Raw genomic sequence first — 23,956 nt, 5'->3', positions numbered from 1 at the left:
AGAGACTCCAATGTGATGGTAAGGCGGAATTGCGCCGAGTGCATGTGGCCCCAGGAGAGCAGCCTGCTGGCTCCTGCCTTCTCAGCAGCCCCGTTGCCCTGGGGACTCTGACGCAGAGCCCTGGGCAGAGAACAGGCTTCTGGGCACGGGACACAGGGTAGGAGGCGCTGTCTGCATGCCCTGAATTAACACCCTCACCCCTTGCTGAGGGGGCCAGCAGGGAGACTGCTACTTGAATTACTTCCTTAGGCCAGAGGGACCCTGGGGAGTCAAGCGGCTCCTCCATCCCACTCCAGGGGACACTTTCAGGGCACCCCTGCCTCTCTCAGCTGTCTGAGAAAGGGGCTGGCTTTTCACCACATTCTGCTGTCATTGCAAAACTGCAGTCTGAGTCAGAGACCCACGTGGCAGGAAAGGTCAAGGCTTCCCAATTAACTCGAGGAAAAACTGCCAATCTGCAAAGATCTATGTAGGAGAGGACTCCTTCCTGTGCATTCCAAGGAAGAAATACTCAGTGATCATGTGCAGGAATGGATGCCCTCCAGATACTGAGCACTGTTTACTCCCAGTGCTACTCCCACTATCAGGTGTGTGTGGAGTGTTTGCTAAGTGTGAGGCATGACCTAGGGGCTTTTACACAGGTAATGTCCTTTATTCCCACAAAACCCTATGAAGCAGGTGTTATTATGAGCCCCCAATTTTTTTGTGTGCTTTAACGATTTAAATGATTTTTTTACAAATAGTTTATTGTCAAATTAGTTTCCACATAACACCCAGTGCTCATCCCCACTAGTGCCCTCCTCCATGCCCTTCCCCCCTCCCCCCTACATCCATCAGTTCTCAGTTTTTGTCTGCATTCAAGAGTCTCTCATGGTTTGCCTCTCTCCCTTTCCCCCACCATTTCCCCCCTTCTTCTCCCCCTTGTTCCTCACTTAAGTTCCTCCTAATCCTCCTATATGTGCAAACATATGATATTTGTCCTTCTCTGCCTGACTTATTTCAGTCAGCATAACACCTATGAGCCCCCATGTTACAGAAGAACAAACTGAAGCTTTGAGGGGTTAAGTCACTTGTCTGAGGTCACCCAACTGGTAAGTACTAGAGTCAGGGTTAGGACCCAGGTACCTGGCAGAGTCCAAGCCCAGCCCCTCTGGGACAGGCCCTTCAGACACCAGAGACAGGGACCTCCCCAGGGACAGGGAACTGTTCACCTAGACTGCTCCCAAGCCCACGCTGGCCTGGCTCTCCAGGCATGGGTTCTTCCCACTGATCCTGGGCACACAATGGGGTCCAGAAGGTGGGGGCACTTTACAGGGAGCCCAGGGCCTCATGGGGACTAAAACGTCCCAGGTAGAGTTCCTCAGACCCTGGATGGAAACACACCCTAAATGCACCTTCGATCTGATGTCCCCTTATTTAACTCTGAATAAATGTCCAAGTTGTACATTTTCCCTCCCCTTCTTTAACTGACTTGCCAGAGGCAGGGATTTTGTAGGGGAGGAATCCTTCTCACAACTCAGAGAACATGAGCATCCAGAGGGAGCTATCTAGCTTCACGCTAGGTGGGCAGAGAGCTCCAGCCTGGGGTTCAGGAGTCAGGCTCCAAGGGTGGCCAGGATGAAGCCCTACCCCTCTCCGAACCTCAGATTCCTTCTCTGTACAATGAACAGGTGAACTCGCTGGAATCTTTTTTCTTTCTGGATTTGACATTTTGTGAGCATCCACCTTGGGACATGCAACAAACACTTGATAAAATAGTCACTGTGCGCTAATTATGTTCTGAGTGCCTCACACGAATTATTTCACTGAATTCTCCCAACAACCCCATGGAATAGGTTCTGTTGTTACTATCACTGCTGTGTTATAAATGGGAAGAAAGAAGAGCAGAGGTGTCCAGTCATTTGTCCAAAGTCACACAGCTAGCAGGTGATGGAGCCAAGATTCAAACCCAGGCAGGCCGGCTCCAGAGCCTGGAACGTTCATCCTTACGGTCTCCCCTTCCACACGTATTTTCAGGCATGACAAAGCCACGTTTGAGGAGCCAGAAGACGTGCACAGTGGCATCCAGTAGGGCTGGTTATCATGAGAGTGGTAGTAGATGCAGTGTGGGAATAAGGCCAGATTGGGAAGGGCCTTGGGCAGCCCGAAGGGTTAAAGTTGATGCTGAGGATGATGGGAAGCCACCGGAGGCAGTAAGAATGGACAGATGCAACCAAATTTACACTGAAAGAGACAGATCTGGGGGCAGTGGGAGGATGGTCTCAAAGGGGTGAGGGTGGAGGTAAGGAGGCCAGTGGAAGCCACTGCAAGAAAGCTGGAGATGACCAGGGAGCCTGGCCCCGGGCCATGCAAGTGGGGTGAGAGGAGAGGCAGAATGAATTGATGTGACATGGCCTCACATGACATAAGGACAGTGGAGGGGGAGGAGATGAGGATTCAGGTTTCTACCTGGGGTCTCGTCTGGGACAGTGAGGTGCTGCTGGCTGAAAGGAGAATACTGGTGGAGGGTCAGCCTGGGGTACAGGGAGCAGAGCTTAGGCTGGGGTGTGATGAGGTGCTTCTGAAGGAGATACCCAGCATGCATTTGGGGACATGCAGCTAAAGCTCAGAGGGTGACGTGGGGGCCGGGGAGCTTGGCGCCATCAGCATGCAGGTGTCAGCGGGAGGGGACGGGCTCTCCCAGGCAGGCGAGGCCTGGAGGGAGTGCACAAGGGGGCTCGGGTTAGAACCCCTGCCTTGAAGAGGGTGGGCAGAAGAAGACAGAACTTCTCAGCTTCCTCCCTCTCTCGGCTTTACGCTTGCCAAGCCCTGGTCCTGCCAGGTAGGATTCTGTGGAAGCCGAATGGCTCCCCTCTTTTCTTTCAGACTCAGCTCTGAGACGCAGTAAGCGGCTGCAGTCCCAGAACCCTGCCTCTCTGCTCTGGCACCAGCCCAGAATTCTCCAGCAGGCTCTGAATCGTGTAATTATCCATGCAATAATTATGCCTGGCAGAAGCTGCAGCTTTGCTGGGGGAGGGCTTCCCAGAGCATCACCTAACAGCCGGATCACCGTCGGTCTGCTCTGAGGACACCCCCCACAGCCCAAGCAAGCCCTGCCCACATCGCAGCCGGTCCCTGGCCCGAGGGAGCGGAGCATCCCGGGCAGGAGCAGGTGGGCACCTGTTAAGTCTGTCTCCCCAGGAAACCTGTCATCCCCGTTCGGTCTGGCTTCCTGGATGAACACAGCCCCCTCTCAGACTGCTCCCACCCAGCGAGCTTCCGTCTCCCACGGCCCTGTTTATGACCCAGAGGGAAAAAAATCTATCAACTCGGAGCAAGCCGCTAATCAGTTTACTTGGTTGCCTCAGGTCTTCCAATGTAATTATAATTCCTACTAAGGCACTGGTGAGTGTCAGACTCATTTCAACAACTGCTGCAGACACAATAATCAAAGCGCCAGGATTCCTTTGTTCCAAATCCTGTACAGACGAGGCTCACAAGGTATGCTTCGGAGGGAAAACTAAGCACGGGGTTGTTTTTTCTCACCTCCCCTCCTTCCTGCTTCCTTCCTTCCAGAGATCAGGGAGAAGCTGCTGGAATGTCCCGCATGCTGCTGGAGACAGACCCAGACCCACAGGGCTGTGAACGCAGCTCCCACATCCTCACGGACGAGCCACAGATGCTTCATGATGAGGCAGGGGAGGCTGCTGGCTGCTTCCCAGACGCCTCGCAAGGTGGCATTTACCTTGGCACGTGCCCCAGCCTCTGGCCCCTAGCCTTGGAGGTTTGGAAACCTGATTTTGCTGGCACTCCCAGAAGGGACTCATCTGTCAGGAGAACACGCTCATTAACCCAGATCATGAGACCAAAATATAAACCACACTGAGAGACGGAACTGCCGTGCAAAACAGGGCTGCTGAAGCTGTCATGAGCAGCGCTGTCTCTTCTTTCCCCGAAGACAGGGCTGCCTGGGGAGGCGCGTTGTAATAACGCTTCCCAGGGAACCCAGAATTGGCCAGGGCATTACAGGACCACTGGATGCCTCGGGCTCCAACTGCTGCATCCTCTCCCCGGGAAGGACACAGCTGACACCATGATCACACAGGCATGTGTCTGGTCAGGGCAGGACTTCCCCCAGACAGGTTCAGTGTGAACCTTGCCAACTGATCTCTGGTTCTTGAGCTGCCCTCCTCTATGCCCGAGGTGACCCAACAGCATCTGAACCCAGGCTCCTTCCCCAGGCAGGACCCACCCTGCTGACTTGGCGCCCACCCTGCTGTCTGTGGCAGGCCTGGCTACGCTCTTGACATGACTTCCAGCTCATGCTTCCCCAAGGGTATGGAGTTGTGACTGGGTCAGCCGAAGGCCATGTGCACCAATGGGGTTGTGGAAGTTCTCCCCAGGGAAGTCTGAGCACAGTGATGTCTGTCACTGCCAGGTCACCATCGTTAAGAAGCTGTGTGCCATCTGTAGTTCCTTCACCTAAAGGTAAAGGAGGCCCAAGGACTGGTGGAGTGACAAGATGCGAGGAGGCTGGGTCCTTGAGCGACCACACAGAAGCAAGCTATTACCCACCAGGAACAGCCCCACTGAAGAGTGAAGAGTGATGAGTAAAATTCTATGCAGTTACCCATTGAAATATTGGGGTCTATCTGTTAGAACAGCCCCATTATCCTAATCAATAAGTTGTTCTCTTCTCAGCCTACTTCCCTGAGACCAGTCACCCAATGGAGTGTGAAACCTCTGGAGACTTCAAACTCCTATTCAGTTGCCATCTCTCTCCTCACTCCTAAAGGTGGTTGGTGGTGGGTTCTGCCCATTGATTTTGCTTTCCCAACTTCTAACTGATTCCCAGCCACCTCCTTCCCAGATACGAGCTGACCTTTCTTGCAGATGTCAAGCCACAGGCATGACATAGCAAGGAGAATTCTAAAATCACAGAGATACATACAAATAAACCAACGGCAAATGACTGGGATGTTCTTTCAGCCTGGAAGCACAGTTCAAACACACACACACACACACACACACACACACACATTCACACACACACGAACTCACAAAAACAGACTGGAGCCAGACAGCCTGGGCTATAGAGAGGGAGAAGCATCAACACACCTGTATCCCTAGGGTAAATTCCTAGCAGTGCTAGTGCTTGGTCCTAGGGGAGTTCTATTTTTAATTTTTTAAGGAAGCTCCACACTGTTTTCCAGAGCAGCCGCACCCATTTGCATTCCCACCAACAGTGCAAGAGGGTTCCCATTTTTCCACATCCTCACCAGCGTCTGTAGTCTCCTGATTTGTTCATTTTAGCCACTCTGACTGCCGTGAGGTCGTATCTCAGTGTGGCTTTGATTTATATTTCCCTGATGATGAATGACAATGAGCATCTTTTCATGTGTCTATTGGTCTTTGGAAAAGTGTCTATTCATGTCTTTTGTCCATTTCTTCACTGGATTATTTATTTTTGGGGGGTGTGTTGAGTTTGGTTAGTTCCTTTATAGATTTTGAATACTAGCCCTTTATCCGGTATGTCGTTTGCAAATATCTTTCCCCATTCCATCAGTTGTGTTTTAGTTTTGTTGATTGTTTCCTTTGTGGTGCAGAGCTTTTTATCTAGATGAGGTCCCTATAGTTCATTTTTTTTCCCTTTTAATTCCTTTGCCTTTGGAGATGTGTCAAGTAAGAAATTTATAGCAGCGCTTTCAGCAATAGCCAAATTATGGAGAGTCTAAATGTCCATCACCTGATGGACGGATAAAGAAGATGTGGTTTATGCATACAATGGAATACTACTTGGCGATGAGAAGGAATGAAATCATGCCTTTGCAGCAATGTGGATGGAACTGAAAGGTATTATGCTGAGGGACATAAGTCAGTCAGAGGACAGATATCATATGTTTTCCCTCATATGTGGATCTTGAGAAGCTTGACAGAGGACCATGGGGGAGGGGAAAGGGAAAAAATAGTTATAAACAGAGAGGGAGGGAGGCAAACCACAAGAGAATCTTAGGTGCAGAGAACAAACTGAGGGGGAATGGAGGGGTGGGGGAGAGGGGAAAGTGGGTGATGGGCATTGAGGAGGGCATTTGTTGGGATGAGCACTGGGTGTTGTATGTAAGCTAATTTGACAATAAGTTATATTCATAAATAAATAAATATTATTTGGGGGAAAAAGAGAGGGAAAAGCAAATATGAACTTTATCAGAACTGGGATGCAAATAGATTTCAGCTATCTCCTATGCCAACTGTAATCAATTGACAGTGGCTGCCTGGAGTGCTCTGTTAAGAAGGATTCTGAGGTCACATTGTAGCTCTGAAAGAAAGAGTACTATGATGGATGATCAGCATGCGCCATTGGAAATGGACAAGGAGTGACAGCACATGCCAGGAATTGTCACACTTGTTCAAAGGACTAGAATGTGGTCGCAGAGGGGCTTAGAGTCATCAAGGCTATAGCCCGAGACTCACTGGGCCAAACCATAAAACTCTTGTTAACCCTCAAATGAGTGCCTACCTTAGAGCAGGTATTTCATATACACTTTTCTAATTAATTGTCACAGGAGAGAGGTGACCGAAGGGGAGAGCTATTAGCCCTATTTTTACAGATGAAGGCCCTGAGGCTCAGAGAGAGTAGGTGAATTACCCAAGATCACAAAGCTCGAGAAAGGCAGAGCCGAGTTCCAGACCAGGGCTGCCTAGCTTCTAAGTCTCACCATTATGTGGGGGCATCTCTGAATTAAGGGGTTGTCTGGATGAGAGGAGCAATGTATGTCAGTCTTGGTCTGGCTGCTGCCCGCTGACCTATTAAGGCAAGGTGGGGGTGGGGGGAAAGTGTTTGTCTTCCAGGCACCTCACATGGAAGTCGTTTAAAGACCAAATTGGTTTGGGGTTTGAGCTTCCTACAGCCTTTCCCTGCCTCTTGAGTTCGTTTATTGTTCCTCCAAAGTTCTGGAAGAATGCCAAGAAAGGCAGGCAGAGAAGGAGAAGGCCTGGGACATTCTGGCGCTGTCAGTTCCAATGATGTGTGAGCCACCAGGGTGAGACAGTGGGGCTGGCAGTCAGGGGAACTGGGAATGAGTCCCTTGTGTGGATGCAAGCTGGCTGTGCAGCTGTGAAGCCTCAAATCCCCAAATGTCAAATGGAGCTATCCCAGGTAGTAGGTGTAGCGTCTCTAAGCAACAGCACTACAGAGAGTAAGGGGCAGACAGGTCTGGGTTCAATACTGTCCCTACACTTACCAGCTAGTTGACCTCAGGTAAGTCACTTCTCCACTCTGAGAGAGGAGCGGTTTCATCACCTCTAAAATGCATACAATAACAGTATCTATCTCATAAGATTGCGTGACGATTAAATGAGATGATTTAGGGATGTGCCTGGCATGATGTCTCACATCCATATACAGTAGCGTGCTTTCCTTCCACGCACAAATGCACACACACCAAGCACCCTTTAAAGAGCTCTTCCCATTCGACAAAGAGTCAGTGAGTGGGATTACAAGTCGTAGGGGGGCGGATGGGAAGCAGCCTGTCTCAGTTTCCACCCTTTGTGGATTACACATGGTGCTTTGTCACTTAGACCAAACTCAGCCTAGGATCTGTCCATCCCTCCGTGTTCTCACGCACCCTGTGTCTTTGTGTGAGTTCTCCTTTCTACCTGGATTCCTTTCCACGTGTTTAACAATAGTAACAATCAGGACAGTAAAAATGACAACACCAGTGAATCCTCTATCAACCGCTTGCTATGGGCATGGAACCTGCTACCCACACTCTACGTGTTTACATTTTCACCACACTCTTGTTACCCCTCTTCCTTCCTTCCTTCACTCCCTACCTGACTTTGTTCCAGGGTTTGGGGCAACAATAAGTCAACTCCAGAGACAGATAAAGGCTGCAGGCAGCTCTAATCCCAAAAGCACTTCGGTCTTTCCATTACCTCCAGTCCTGAACTGCCTGGAAAACAAATTCCCACCCTTGCTCCATTTATACTTTATTTCCCATATTCTTCCCAAGGAGCAGATGTGGTCGGTATTATTAACCTCACCGGACACACAAAGAAACCATGGTTCACCTCGTAACTTACCTAGGGTCACACGGCCAGTGAGAAGCAAGTCTGAGATTTAAATCTAAGAGTATTGGGTCTCCAACTCTTATTCCTTGTTCAACAGAACAGCACCCTAACCCAGTGGCCTCCTCGTCTTTCTTAACAACCCCCCCAACAACGTATGACCTATTCAGGGGACCCTGCCGGCTCAGAGTTCCCAGGCCAGGGTGTCCAAGATGAATCCAAGCCAGTTCCATCCAAAAGAGATATGCAAAGTCTATGGTCTATCATCATTCACCACTTTATATGTTAATCTCTCCACTAATGATAGAAATAATAAATGCTACCATTGATTGAGGAGGGCACTTGTTGGGATGAGCACTGGGTGTTGTATGTAAGCCAATTTGACAATAAATTATATTAAAAAAGAGAAAGGGATGATAGAAATATGCCCTTCTTCAGTTAGACCTGTGCCCATTTGAACAGAGGGAAAAAAAAGAATGACTACCATTCATTGAGTCCTTACTACATGTCACATACCTAAAAGCCACAAGAACACTACAATGTCGACATGTGATTATTCCTTTTTTCGAAGGAATTGAAGGGTAGGAGGGTAGAAGATGGGCTATGGAGATACTGGATTTGAAACTACTTCTGTAGTCCCTCCCAGCATTAGAGGAGGGACTTGCTGCCAAGAAGAATGTCTCCAGGGACAAGACATGCCTCTCATTCCTGATGCATCAGCAAAGGTGCTGAGGAGAGAGGCATGGACACTCCAGAATTAGCTGGTGGCACCTGCCATTTTCTCCACTCTTCCTTGCACTCAGTCAGTGCAGAATCAGGGCAGAAACTGATCAGGCCAGGATGACATCCAGGAGGCTCCCAGGGAGTCTTCCCAGCCTGTTTGCATAGAAGGGCGGCTCCATCGCTGACGCTGGTCATGGTATGAGTGCAGGTGCATTCTGATGGGACGGGGGGGGGAGGGTAACTGATGACCTTGCGTATCATTGGAGGTGGGACATTTGAACCTGATGGGTTCACCCAAGAGTATAACCTGTGTCCTCATGCATGTTTACTCTTTCATTCCACAAGTATTTATGGAAGACTGACTCCGCAGCAGGCATGGCACTTTGCTATGGCCTGGGAATGCAAGTGTCAAGAAGGTGGCTTGTATGCAAATGATTCCAAAAGTGGTACCACGGATAAATCTAGAGGCATGAACTAAGGTGTGTCTTATTCTTTCCTACCGTTGACAAATATATCTAGGGGAACTCAAATTCTCAAGGCTAGAGAGCCTTCTGTACAGACTCGTCAAAGAAGGCAGACTGAACAACGAGAAAGACGGCCTCCAATCCACCGGTGCCACTGTCACCTCCACCACTATTACTACCACCATCGTCCCACCAACAATACTCCACTAGTTCACCACCACCGTCAGCACCAACCTCACCCTGCTGTTATCACCACCATTACTAATACCACCTCTCATCAGACCACCAGCGTCGCGCTCGCATCACTGTTGTCCCCACCTTAATCATCACAATTGCCGCTAACATGATCATGCTCCAGCGACACCATGGCCTACCGTCACCACCATTACTACTTTCATACAACTATTATCACGGTCACCAATGTCTCTGGCGTCACCAACATTATCCCTATTATAACCATCACCACCACTAACACCATCTGCTGTCACCTATCACTGTGGTAGCTGCTACCACCAACACCACCATCGCTGTCACATGCATCATCATTACCACCATCATCAAAAGTATTACTGCTCCTGTGATCACTATCATCATCTACATATTAATACTCTTTTATGCACTGCCATTTATGCACTGCCTTCTCGTTTATAAACACTTGCATTACATGATCTCGTTTAATCCCCATGACAATTAACAGACGAAGAAACTGACATACAGAGAGGGGTCAAACAATGTGCTTCAACCACACAGCTTGTAAAGGGTAAGCTAGAACTGGCCTTTAGTTCTGTTTCACTCAACATGCCATACCTTTTCTATCAACTCTAGCTGTTATGAAATAACCACCAATGCTCTATTTTATTTTATTTATTTATTTATTCATTTTACCAAACCACTGTCTTTGATGGTTCGGATCCTGTGAATATGCTGTGAATATGCTAGGGGAGCCTCAAAGCTGTGCCCAGGCTTCTTTGCTACATTAATCCCAATTAGGGAACCCCAAGTCCTCATGCAGCTCAGTGTAATGTCAATTCAAGCCACCAGGTACCATCATGTGCCCAGAACTGTATTGGACTCTTTGGAGAAGCTCAGAAGGGCAGGGAGGAAGGTTCCAGACTTTGAGGAAAGCGAACTCTTACTGAAGGGCCAGGGCACATTTGCAGGGAGTGATTATAGAGCAATTCAAGGCAATCAATTGCTAAATCATGCAGGACAAACAGTGAGTGCATTGGGCGGGGGAGGAGAAAGCAGCTGTGGGCTGAAGTGATCACTGGGAGACTTCTGGGAAGACAGGGTGAGGATAAGAGGGGACACTCCTGGTCCCCAATTACTTTGTGCTTTCCTCATCCTTCCTCTCCGCTACCTTTCAGCACTTTCCTCCTGACCTTCCTGAATGCGGACACCTGACTCTGGTCTCTGCCTCCACTCTGTTCCCTCACATTTCTTTTTCTTTTTTTTTTTTTTTGAATGTTTTTTAACATTTTATTTTTGAGAGAGGGCTGGGGAGGAGGGGAGAGAGAGAGAGGGAAATACAGAATCTGAAGCAGGCTCCAGGCTCTGAGCTGTCCTCACAGAGCTTGATGCGGGGCTCAAACTCACAAACTGTGAGATCATGACCTGAGGCGAAGTCGGATGCTTATCCAACTGAGCCAGCCAGGTGCCCCGACTTATCTCATATTTCTAATGACAACCTTTCTATTGACTTCCTCCAAGTCACGAAAATACAGATCATCACTGCCATTTTTATTCATCTCTTTTCTTCTCATCTACGTCAATGACATTACCCATACTATTCCTTCTACCTAGAACTCTACTAACCTACATTCCTGCACGGGCCAAGCCCTTGCTCTTTAATCAATCTCAAATGCCACCTTTTTCAGGCATCCTCTGATTTGTCAGCCCTGTGCCTCTGGTAGAGATGTTCTCTCCCTCCTGAACCCCCACACCCCACAGTGTAACACAACCTGCACTTTGGTTTAGGTAGATGCTCAGATACAGTCTAGCCTGGTGACTAAGTGTACAGATGTCGGAGTCAAACCAGCTGGGTTCAAATCCTGGCTTGGCCACTTCCGAGAGGCGAGACACTGGGCATTTCCTTACACTCTCTGTTCTTTCGCTTCCTTATCTGTAATGAGTCCACTGATCATGCTGACTTCCTGGTGCTGTAAGGACGAAATAAAACCGAGCCACTCAAGTGTCTGGCATGCAGTTGGAGCTCTATAGATTTGTTGTTAATATTATTATTAGGGTCACCAGAGTGAAGCACCTTGAGGGCAAAGATAGTATCCTCCATAACTAATCTCCTGGCAGTTTCTTTCCTCAGGGGGCAACCTGACTTAGCTTCTAGAAAGGCTGTAGGATGTGGACCAATGCACAGAGTGGCTGCTCCGCAAGGTCGGGACGATCCAGGGATGGCGGGCTAGTGGCACAAGATGAGGGCAGATGTCACAGGCCATGGGGAGTGAAGGGTACCCCTGAAAGGGTCAGGACAGGATTCGATACTCAACCTTTACTCCCAGGCCTTCCCGCCCCTCCTTATAACACACCCTGGGATGTTTCTGCAGTTGGAGTCTGTCGGAGTTGGTGAGAATCCTGGCCCTTGCACCAGCCATGTGGGGGGTGCTTGGCCAAATCACTTCCTCCAAAGCCTCAGTTTCCTTATCTACAAAATGGGGGGTCAAATACTACCTTTCATAGTATGAGATTTCAAGTGTTATATGAGGTAATCATAGTATTGCATTATTGTAAGGATTAAATTAGTTTCATGTATCAAAAGCACTTAGAAAGGTACTTGGCAAAAAGTGCTATATACGTGTCATTTTATTTTACTACCCTTTTTCATCTTACTATAAGAGCTTTAAATTATATTTGTGTTCTTGTTGTGTCAACAACTTGCATGGTGCCCGGCACATAGGAGGTCCTCGATACAGATCAGGTTTCTTTTTCTTTCCCCTGCCTGGTTCCAACTCCGATGCAGAAATACCCAATAGGCACATTCAAGAGATGCCTAAAGCACCAAAAATTCTGAAAAAACATGTTTTGAAAATGTATTACCTACTTTTTTTCAAATCGTCAAAGTAGTCATCATGGGGAAAAAAAAGTCCACATTTCATTCCACATCCTTAGACTTAGTTTCCCGTTTCAGTTGTGAAGTGTCTAAGTAGCAGTTGGTAGGGTCAAGGGGTGCGGACAGGGGAGAGAGGGTGGGAGTGTGGCGGATATAATCATTTTAGATGTAGGACTTTAGGGCTTGGAGTCCTAATCTAGCTTAGTGCTAGCAGGTGCAAGGGAGAAAGGAAAGGAAGTGAGCCCCCTCCCGTCCCTGCTAGGCGAGCAGGGAAGCCTCTGGAAGAGACCCCTGCTGAGTGTGCGGTTTGGCCATCTGGGAGAGCGGCACATGGGTGAGTGCCAGGGATGGAGGGAACATGCAGCCTCAGCCCCACACGGAAGCCAGTGCACTGGCTTCCCCGCAGCAGCTGGGTGCTGCGTGGCCTCCAGAAGCCTCCCTCAGCTGCCAGCCCTCCTCTCTCTTAGGGCCCAGGGCCTACATAGATGAGGAGCTGCCAGGGCCAAAGGGGGAGGCTGGTGGCTGCCATGTTTGGTCCCCAGGGGCTCAGGAGCTAGCTACGGTTGTTCAAGCCCTTCATGGGCATCAGAGGCCTACTTGTCCTCAGGATGGAGGAGGAGATCATGTGGTGGGTGCCTTTGTCTCAGACACGCTTCAAATCCTTGCTCTCTAGTCACTAGACAATCAGAGAAGCTCCATGAACCTCAGTTTCCAGATTTGCAGAGGGAGACGATCAACACAACCACCACAGAGCTACTGTAAAAGTGAAAGGAGACTGGGTATGCAGAGGGGTCGGGGACATGCGGGCCCTTAAAAAAATCAACCAATGCTGCCCTGTCCTTCCAATTTCTACCCCAAACAAGCCTATTGACCCTGGATGAGCCCTGCTTAACCATCGAGGGCAGGAAGCTTTCTACAATAGCCAGGATGATGCCTTGCTTGTTTCCCAGCAGAAAGGTCCTACTATGCCCCATGGAAAAGGCATTTACCTTCCATGCTTCGGGCTCTTCCTTTGTCTGTTAGACTTCCAGTACCTCTCTCCTACTTGGCTTCAAATGCCACACAAAGGCTTTGTAAGGAGAGCAGGCTGCCAGCCTGCCCTGCGATTCTGAATGTTCTCCGTGAAATCCCTCGTGGAGAGAGGTCTTTGGTCCTGCACCCTGTCCTGGCCCATGTCTTAGATGCAACCGGCGGAAGACTCAGGATGGCTCCTTGTCATACCGTCCAGTAGCACAGAATTTGGAGGCACAGCTAAGGCGAGGGCTGGCAGAATCAAGACTCAGGATCTCACTTGGCTGGAATAACATTTCAAATTAGTAAATTAAAACTTAATGGGCATACGTCGCCTGGCACTTCAGTTTTATGAAAGAAAGAAAGAAAGAAAGAAAGAAAGAAAGAAAGAAAGAAAGAAAGAAAGGAAAGAAAGAAAGAAAGAAAGAAAGAAAGAAAGAAAGAAAGAAAGAAAGAAAGAAAGAAAGAAAGAAAGAAAGAAAGGTAAGCTCAATGCAAACAATGTGAATCCGGGGAGATCTGACTTCATAGCAATTTATGTGAAGTGAAGCAGGGCTGGGGAGGCCTGGAGTTCAGGTCCCAGATTGGACACTCAAGCTGTGTGACTGTGGGCAAACCACTCGACTCTACTCTGTTTTGTTATCTTAAATGAGACTTGAACCAGAAGGCTCCAAAGGCCCCTTTCAGCTTGATACGTCAACTTACATATATATATATAAACACATGTATATGTACTATAATCCGTGCTCTAGGTCGTGGGCACACAGGCCACCTGGAGATCTTAGCAAACTGCAGGTTCTGATCCAGAAGCTGGGACTGCATTTCTAACAAGCTCCCAGGTAGTATCAAGGCTGCCGGTGTGAGGACCATGCCGCGCTCCAGACAGTCGTAACTCACTGCTGCTTCCTTCTTGCTACCTTTTGACCACTGGGTCTTAAATGCTTTCTTGCATTTAATCCTCAGAACAACCCTGGAGGGAATTGCTATCCATATACCAATTGTCTAGATGTAGAAATGAAGGTTCATAGAGTTGAGGGGCCTGTCTGAGGTCGCATTGCTAAGAATCTGCAGGGCCAGACTTTGTACCAGTTTATGCATATGCCCGTAACCACCACACTGCATGCGTATGTGTGATACAGATTTAGGACAACATGTGGCCAGAAAGGAACTAGTGAGAGAGCAGAAAGCAAACACATGAGCGAGGTCCCGTGTTTGTTTCCTCTGCAATGATGACCACTCATCAACTGACTGACCCCTCTCTGCCTCTCTGGACTATGTGAAAACACTGACAGATTCTGGTCCCTGATTTGGAAGGTTTGAAAATCTAACATAGTTGGAGACTGAAGTGCTCCATTCTTCACTGACAGGCACTGATGGTTGCAACAAAGGGGAAAGAATTTAGTTCACATAAATGATTAGAGCAGAGGAGCGATGTTTCATCCTATTAATGAATTTGCTAATTGGCCTTATGCCCCCAATCATTTCATATTTAGGCTTTTGCAGTGTCAGATTAAATAGAAACGGATCCAGGGGTGGTTTGAGATGAGGCTAAAAGCATTTTGCTCAGGGCCTGCAGATGACTCGGAGGTTCGGCAGTTCAGGGTGGCTAATGAGGGCTATCCCTGAATGTCTTCTCTCCAACCTCCACATTCCCCACTGGAGCTGTTCTTTCTTGAGGCAAGGCCAGCAGGGGAGGGGGATGCTGTGGTGCCTACGAGCTCACTCACCGGGCACTGCTATTCGCGGGCTCTGTGACCCTGGGTGAGGAACTTCACTTCTTAGAACCTCAGTGCCTCTGGGGCGCCTGGGTGGCTTATTGGTTAAGCATCCGAAAAAGAACCTCAGTGCGTCATCTGCAAAATGGGGACTGGAATAGGGTCTGCCCTCCAGGGCTGGGAAGAGGTTAACAAAATAACAAGAGAAAAGGGCAGAGCAAGGTGCTTGGCAAAGAACAGCGGTCAGCATCAGCTATTATTAAGAACAGAGGTCAACATCAGCTATTATTATTATTATTATTATTATTATCATTAACCCCTGCAGATGATCCACATTTTCTTATCTCACCGCTGGGAATTTCTTTTATCATTTAAAGTTGCCAGCTTCCCTTAGGACTTACCAGAAAAACTGCTCAGGATTCTAGTGGCCAGGGTTGTGATGGCTCTGGGCCCCAGAGGGATAGAATCAGAGGCCACAGTTCGGAGGGACAGAGATCACCAAAGACTGCGCAGTCATAGTGCAGGTGAAGCAACAGAAGAGGAAAGGACCTGCTCTGAGATGGATAAAGGCAGCAGCATAGCCGGTACAACCCCAGTTGCTATAATCATCTCATCTTATGTGAAGCACTATGCTCACTACCTCCTTGACCCCATACACAGCCCCGTAAGGTAGACACTGCCATTGTCCCCATTTTACAGAGGAGGAAACGGAGGCTCAGAAAGACTCAGCTAAGGTCTCACAGAGCCAGAGTTTAAACTCCAGTCTTACTTTCACTCAGGGGTCCTGACCATTCTGCAGTCTTGTTCCTAGCCCCCCGATTTGAGTGGAGTGCAGTTCCCATTCCCTTCTGCTGCCCCAGCGAGGATTCCTACCTGGACTGGAATTAATAAGGATTAATCCAAAGTTCTGCTCCCATGGCTGGGAAGCCAGCGATATCCCAGCAGCTTTCAGCTACTCCCCAAAGGTGACCCATTTAAAATACTCCCTAGAGGGGGCGCCTGGGTGGCTTAGTCGGTTAAGCGTCCGACTTTCGCTTAGGTCATGATCTCGCGGTTTGTGGGTTCGAGCCCCGCGTCGGGCTCCGTGCTGACTGCCAGCTCGGAGCCTGGAGCCTGTTTCAGAGTCTGTATCTCCCTCTCTCTCTGACCCTCCCCTGCTCACGCTGTCTCTCTCTCTCTCCTAGAAATAAATAAAAATATTTTAAAAAAACTTATTAAAAAAATAAAATAAAATAAAATACTCCCTAGAGGGAGGGGAAGCATTTAAACGTAAGTCAAGTTTGTCCGAAGGTCCCAAGGCTCTCAGTCACCGTCTCTCTCTCCCTCCCATCCACCTTCCCTCCTTCCCTTCCTCCCTCTCTCCCCCTCCCTATCTTCCTCTCTCTCCTAAACACTGCTCATTCCCTGCCTGATGAATGGGAACATCAACTCCAGGGCCATCATGCAGAACTTTGCAGCACTCCTCCCCATGAGCAGACCTGGATTTCTCATCTGTGTTGCCGCATTCTTGTACTACTTGGGGCCATCAAGAACACACACCCTGCTCCATCCGTCCTTACCTCCACACAGCCAACATCCGTCAGGTCTGGACCCAACATCAGGCCTGACGGAAGCCCTAGAATAAGGATCATTCCTTTAGAACTAGCCAGAGAGATAAATGTACAAATCCATAATCACATAATGTTCGTAACTGTACCACGGGGAAGCAGCAACAGCTGCAGAGGTAACAGGGGAGAGAGATGTGCTCTGCCTGCAGGAGCCTGCAAGAGGGTGATATTGAACGAGGTCTTGAAGGATGTGTAGGAGTTCGCCAGGTGAATGGGGAGGTGGAGGTGAAGGGTGAGTAGAAGCCAGAGTGAACCTTGGGCAGAGATAATATCAGGGAAGCGATGCAAAAGGATACTTAAGGGGTTGCTTAGCGAACCAATAAACGTGCAGACAAATCTGTAGGTTCTTGATCTCACCCAGACAAGGTAAAAGTGAACCCAAGATATAAGACAGGCCATTCTGGATCAGTTCTTGCTTTAGTTTTTTTGTTTGTTTGTTTTTAATCAACCAACAAAAGAGCAAAAGCTTAGAGATACTTTCCCATCTTCTCACCTTTCCCCCAAACACTACATACCTATTGATATCCAAAAAACTACCAGGGCTCTTCTTGACTCAGTTTATAACTTAGAAGCACATGCTGTGTTTATTATGAATTATCTGTACCATGGCCTCCTGTTCCACTGGCTTTTTCCAATTTTCACGGCAGACAGCTTAGATCCAGGGTTGGGGTAGCATGACAATCAGTGGTCTTCATCAAAAGACAGTCTTTCACCATAGCCTTCCTAGGACGTCATTACTCATTCACTAATTTATGGATACATTCATTCATGCACGCACTCATATCTTCAATCATTCCTTCTGGCATTCGTTTGACACTTCATTTGCTTCCTTTCATTCATGTATTTACTTATTCTTCCATGCACTCAATCACTCATTCTTTCACTCACGTGTTAACACATGCACTCACTGTTCATTTTCACATTTATGAAACATTCGTTGAGCAAAGCCCTTCTAAGTATACAAAGAGGTCCAGACTGTGTCCCTCGCCAGGGACAAACCTCCTCATTTTAGGCAGTAGGCCCGTACTTCTATCTTTCAATCTTTCCATTTTCCCTCTTTCTGTTCCCCTTGATCTCCACTGAGTTTCTTCTGGGATTGAGGGCCTAGAACTGTGCCTGGCGCTGGGTGTGGGCTCCTCAAACTTTTGTGACTATCAGTAGTTGGGGAGTAGAACACTGTTCTCAGCATCTCCCTGCTAAATGGTAAACAGATTCAGTACATTTCATGGACAAAGCCAATTCAAAGCTAGCAGACCAGATAAGAGAATTCATTCGAGGCAAAGGGCTGGTAACTGAAATTCCAGCGGGAAGCTTACTTTTCCTGCAGGGTCTACAATTCTAGAAAATAACAGAGAGCGGCCAACCATTCCATTATTTGTAATTCCCTCCAGAAAAGATTTATTGAGTACCTACTCTGTGCAGGAAACCAAGCTGAGGACTTTGAGGAATGATTCAGGCATGCTCCCTGCAAGAAGTTGCCACTCCGGAGTCGGGGGTGGGCGGGTGGAGTTAACACCTCCCTCCAGTGCCTACTTGAATGCATGACTCAAGAGTCAGGAAAATGTATACCTTAAAATATTTGGGAATGTAGATGGGAGAAATCACTGCCTCTCGGGGCCCAGAGAAGCCTTCTTGACTGTGGAAATGGGTGAGTGAGGTCCTGGGAGATGGGCAGAATGATAATTATTGGACTAGGAGATAGGGGAAGGGTAACACAGAGTTAAAAGGGTGGACAAAATGCAGAGGTAGGGAAGACCCAGCACAAACGCCTCTGTGAATTAATATGCCTCTCTTAGACACAAGGAAACTGCCATCTCCAAGGTGAAATGATTTGCCAAAGGTCCCCTGATACAAGAGCCGTGTGACAGCAGGGTTCTGACCTCTCTACGCCTCGCTGCCTCTCCTTGGTCCCCCAGATCTTCTGGGTTGAGCACACTGCATAACTAAACCACTACAAGCCCAACTTCATCAGGAACCCTCTGGTTCCACAAATTCTCCAAGGTGTTCACTGATCTAGGAATCGGGGCACCAATCCCATATTTGTCTCTAACGTGGCATGGGGCCTTCGAAGAAGCATCTAATAGCTGTGGGCTTTAGGTTGCTCATCTATTCAATGGGCACTCTGCAGATCCCAAGCTCAGCCCTTCCTCAGGGTTCTGAATGCTTCCTTTTGGTGGTGTAGGGCTGATAATCCTTTTGCTTATAGGCCTATCTCCACTGGGATGGCCTTGGCCTAGTGATGTTCTGCCTAAATTCTCTTGCCCCCCCACCCACCCCCAAGGCACCGCAGCTGTGCCTGCATCATCCTTCTCTGGTCACCCATACCCCAGCCCTTCGCACTTACTTGTTAAAGCCCAGAGCAGTGTCCTTGGAGTAAGCACATGAAAACTCTCGGAGCCAGAGATGTGTGGCTAGGACTGGGGTGCAGAGGCCGAATCCCCAAAAGCAGAGCGGCCTTTCCTCATTCTTAATTAAAGATAAACAGGGGCGCCTGGGTGGCTTAGTCGGTTAAGCGTCCGACTTTCGCTTAGGTCATGATCTCGCGGTTCGTGGATTCGAGCCCCGCGTCGGGCTCTGTGCTGACTGCCAGCTCAGAGCCTGGAGCCAATTTCAGAGTCTGTATCTCCCTCTCTCTCTGACCCTCCCCTGCTCATGCTATCTCTCTCTCTCTCCTAGAAATAAATAAAAATATTTAAAAAAAAAAAAAAGATAAACAAAGATCCCAAACAGAGAAAGAAAGTGAATTTGAATGATTCTATACAGTGACCCAGCTCTTAAACTAAGTCAGATTGCTGCTGCCTTCAGGAAGCCCTCCCTGAACATCCAGCTCAGGCTCGGTGTAGCTCTCTCAGCACTAGTCACATGGGCTTTTGCCCTACTTAAAAAAATGTATATGTGCTGCGAAATTATACTTCGGAAACGTGCGGGGATTTGTTCAGCAAGCTACACTGTTGTCAGGACCAGCCACGGAGCAGAGGTCAGTGGGGGCTGCAGCAAGAGGACCGACCTCTGTGTATCTAGGGTTTTGGGTCCTAGTTGTCTGGACAGCGCTGGAAGAGGGCTCCGGAAACGAGGCGGCAGGACTCCCAGAGCACTGCCTACTTCCAGGATGGCCTTACTCTAGGCACTTGGAAGCCACAAACAGTTTACAGCCATAAATTGAACAGCAGCTAAAATTTGCTGACCACTCGCTACACAGCAGAGCTGGTGCTGAGGATTTGACTTGCATTATCCCTGAAATCCACACAACACACCAGCTATTTTAAACTGGCATCCACTACTACTGTCTGTTTCACAGTGGAGGAAAACAAGGCTCGTGAGCTGTAGGCCTGGGTTTGAATCCAGCAGGGAGCTCACTTCCTGAATTGAAAATCTCCACCAGCCTCTTCTTACTGCTTCTAATTAGATCTGAGCCTCATGTCTCCGTGATCATAGCAGCAGTTTCAGCAGAAGTGTCCGCAATCAAAATCTTCAAGTTTGCGAGCAGGATGGAACCTGAGGAGAAACTGAGGCCCCAAGGTGGGGGAAGGGACCTGGCCAGGAAGTGACCCCTGACCACTAGCCTCCCCAGCCAGTTTCTAAGTCACTTCCCTCCACAGGAAAGGTCTTCCGATTTTTAGCATTCCACAGAGGAAGATGGAAAGATAAGATCTGTTCGGGGGCAAAAAATCCGGGAGAAACACACACAGCTGGAGCACTGGACAATCTAGCCAACATGGAGAAAACTCTGTGCACAAGGGGCTGACCACTCAGGGCTGGGGCGGCTTGCCCAACAGCCTTGACCTGCTGTGAGCTTCAAACTGGTGTTGCTGTGACAGTTAAATAAGAAGGTGCAGAAGAAGCACCCAGAACTATGCCAGGCACACAGTAAGGGCTCACCAAATGCTGGTGGCCCCTCTTCTCTTTCTTAGGAACCTGGGAGACAGCAAACAGCTCTGGCTTCTGGGACTCCTGTGGGAATTCACTGGGGTGACCTAGAATTTTGTACCAGAGAAGGGAATGGTAGACAGCAATGATTGAGCTCTTAATCTTTGCCAGACCCTGTGCAAGGAGTTTCATATCCATCCTTCATTTTTTTTTTTTTCCACATCCTTACAACAGTCTCCCTTGGGTCCCTGGTGGCTCAGCCAACACTGGATATGAAGCAGGGTCCTCCCTCCCTGTACTTTCCACACACCCAGTTTCCTACCTGAAGGTAGTATTCTCACCCATTTTATGGATGAGAAAACTGAGGCTGAGAGAGGTGAGGCTGGCCTGAGATCTCAGAAAGAGGCAGTGATGAAGCTGGGATCAACACCCAGACCCCACTGGACTCCAGAGCTCAAGATCTTTCTGTGACACCTAGCTGCCTCCCAGAATTGCCACGAGCATTGAAAATATTTTAAAACAAACCTCTGAGTTTCTTGTATTACATTCCCCTGGCCTCTGGGACCTCACAGTGCTCAGATAGATGATGGGGGTCTGGTGCTGAAGTATGTTCCCACACAAGTAGTATCTGAGGATCTGTGCGCAACAGGTCTCTGAATGTCAAGGTCCTGGACCAAGGCTTGCAGACCTGCCCTGCCCAGGACTGGTAAAAAGGCAGCCAGACCCTTCCCTGCCAAAAGGATGTGTAACTCCTGTGGTCTCAGACTGGTGTTCTAAGATGTGAACACCAATCCAGCTTCATCACCTAAGATCTACCTCCCAGGACCTCATTCCTCTGTGCTCAGCCAGCCCAGTGTCTCTGGGAGCTAGGCCAGATGCCTGCACCCCTTGAGGACAGGTTACTCAGGGAGAACTCTGAGAGGCAGGGGAGACCAATCACGTCCCAAGAGCAAACCACTGAGCACCTTGAGGTCCAGTCTTACCTTAATACAGGTCTAACCACTAACCAGCATTAAGGATTGGGAGCTGTAATCCCTGCTCATAGCCAGAACCTGCGCTCCACTGGTAGAACTTGAAGGTTTCAGGTTTCTTAAAACCCTTCTACCACTCACAGCAGGATTGGAGCATTAAAGGAAAGAAAATAAAACCCATCATTCTCTTTTTTCCTGACTGCATGCTACCTCTTCATTCCAACAACCAACTTTCTAACTGCTGGATAGGAGGCCTGCATAGCCCCCACTCCCACCCCCTGCCCCATGGCCCAACATATGTTTGCCCCAACTTAACGTGGACCCATTTGACCCCCCGACCCACCGGCTGGTGAGATTGGTCATGTCTCGGCTGGGGAAAGTCAGCTATGGAACAGGGTCCAGGAAGGAGGGATTGCAGGGTATCACACCTCCTAATCCCTGACATAAACTCAGGGCTCCACCACACCTTGACGGCGCCTTGAGCCCCCCTAGGGGCTCCCAAAGCGTGGCAGCACCCTTGTGTGACACCCGGGCTCCTAGTGACTCCCCCAGCCGTGGGGACATGAGCCCTGGGAGTCTGACCACCTGGCAGCAGCTGATTCCTTTCGGCTTGCAGAGGTTTACTGGGATGGGCAGACAGAGAGCAGAGCACTGTCTCCCAGGTCTGCACGAGCACTACCACCGGGAGGAGTGTGTGAGTGTGTGAGCACCCTCGCTGGGTGCCCACAGTTGCACAATCGCCAGCAGTCATGAGAACGGGAAGAGCTTCCCAACAATCCAACCAGACAACCCAGTCCCCCCACCTGTGAATCTGACTCTTCCTTCTGTTCCTAGAGATTGCCAGGAGGAGTGTCCTGGCAGCCGGCGCCCTAGAGGGTATCTCCCCTGTCCCCGGGGCCAGCGCCCACTCTGGCTCCCTCTGCGTGTTCGCGATATTCACACCAAACCTCCCGTCAGGCTTCTTACTCCTTCGGATACAACAACCGGCCCTCGCTCCTCATGGAGAGGAGGGTCCAGGCCAAGCGAGGCAGGTGGCACACCCCAGCTCCGCACCGAGCACCCCCAAACCCAGCCAGGGGAACAAAAGGAAGAAGGAGGTGGCTTACCTTTAGAAGGTCGCCTTTGTTTGGTTTGCAGAGACGAGAAGGTGCCCATGACGGCCCCCATGGCAGCGAAGACTTGTGTGCGACTTGGGACCCCTTGCCCGGCCCCTCCCCTCCGCTGCAAAGAAATCAGTGTGGCTCCTCTACTCCGAATTGGAGGAGGAAAAAAAAAGAGAGAAGAAGAAAAGCACCCGGCAGCAGCTCGCCTGCAGCTTGGTATTCAGCGAGCGTGGGGCTGGGGCGCGGGGAGCCTTTTCTCTCCCTCTTCAGCCCCGCACATGCACTGACTCACAGGGCCAGCCGCTCCCCGCGAGCCCCCGGAACCGGGCCCGGCCGCTCCGCGCGCCGCGGGCCGAGGACGCTGCCCCGCTGCCTGCTCGGGGCCGGACACGGGGCGGCGCGCCCGGCGGCCGAGGCTCCCGAGCCAGCGGCGCGTGCGGTGCGGGAGCCAGCCGCGCTCGCCCGCCCCTGCTGCCGCGCGCTGCGCTCCCCTCCCGGCGCTCGGGCTGGCTCTCGGGGGCAGGGTACCAATCATGAATGAACAGAGCCGGGGACGGCGCGGAGCGGAGCTGCGCGCCCGCCCGCCCGCCTGCCCGCGCTCCGGGGCGAGTCCGAGGCGCGCGGAGTGGCCCGCGGGTAACCCCCGGAGGGGCGGGGCGGGGGGTCGGGCCCGCGGGGGGCGCGCGCTGCCGCACCGCTGCCCGCCGCCCTGCGCGCCCGCACCTGCGGGGCGGTGCGCGCTCCGGGGCTGCGCCCCTGGGCGCACAGACCGACGGAGGCACTTAGCTGATGGGTGGGGTTCGGGGGGCAGCCGCAGATTGCTCCCCAGGAGAACGTGTGTGCGCGCGCGCGTGTGTGTCCCTGCGTGTCATCCGCTATTTCATTTGACTTCAAGGGAAATCTTATTTAACCCACTGCCTGAATTCGCGGGGTGGGAAGAAAAGTCTGCCCCACCCGGGGAGAGAAGACAAACATGCATCCAATTGGGTTGTCATGGGAGGAAGGGACCCTCCTGCTCCTCGCCAGGGCCACCTTCTACTGATGGAAAATTGGGGAGGCCAGAGGGGCCCCGGTGGGCCCTGCTTTCTCTTTTTTGTTTCTCTCCTCTCTCTGTTCCTCCTTCATCCTTCTACCTCCCTCTATGCCACCCCCCCCCGCCCCAATTTTTTCGCCATCAGCTACGGGCAGGCTGTGAGTTAGTGCTGTGGGGGTAATGGCCGAATTTAAGAAACATCTCCCTGCTGTGAGTTTTCCCGCCAGACCACACACAACGCCAAGGGCTATCTCAGTGCCTCATGCGAAATGGCCAAGTCTGGGTTCTCTCCTATGGGTTCTCCTCAGCTCTCTGTGGTGCTGAAATGCAAAGTGGGCTCCCCGGAGAGGAG

The 23,956-nt window shown here is 50.1% G+C and overlaps 1 protein-coding gene across 1 annotated transcript in view; it reads right to left on the bottom strand.

Annotated features, from left to right (window-relative positions):
- The window catches only part of KCNIP1 (potassium voltage-gated channel interacting protein 1), a 220,294-nt gene extending 197,419 nt beyond the window's left edge, over positions 1–22,875 (bottom strand). Inside the window, exon 1 of the mRNA XM_039235721.1 lies at positions 22,575–22,875. Coding sequence (XP_039091652.1) covers positions 22,575–22,635 — 61 coding nt within the window. The 5' untranslated portion in view covers positions 22,636–22,875. The remainder of the gene's footprint in view (positions 1–22,574) is intronic.
- Positions 22,876–23,956: the final 1,081 nt, after the last annotated feature.

Source organism: Hyaena hyaena, unplaced genomic scaffold (genome assembly GCF_003009895.1).
Source record: "Hyaena hyaena isolate Hyena2069 unplaced genomic scaffold, ASM300989v1 scaffold_102, whole genome shotgun sequence".
Classification (NCBI taxonomy): domain Eukaryota; kingdom Metazoa; phylum Chordata; class Mammalia; order Carnivora; family Hyaenidae; genus Hyaena; species Hyaena hyaena.
The sequence above is the reverse complement of the archived record's forward strand: the minus strand, read 5'-3'. Positions and strand labels throughout refer to the sequence as shown.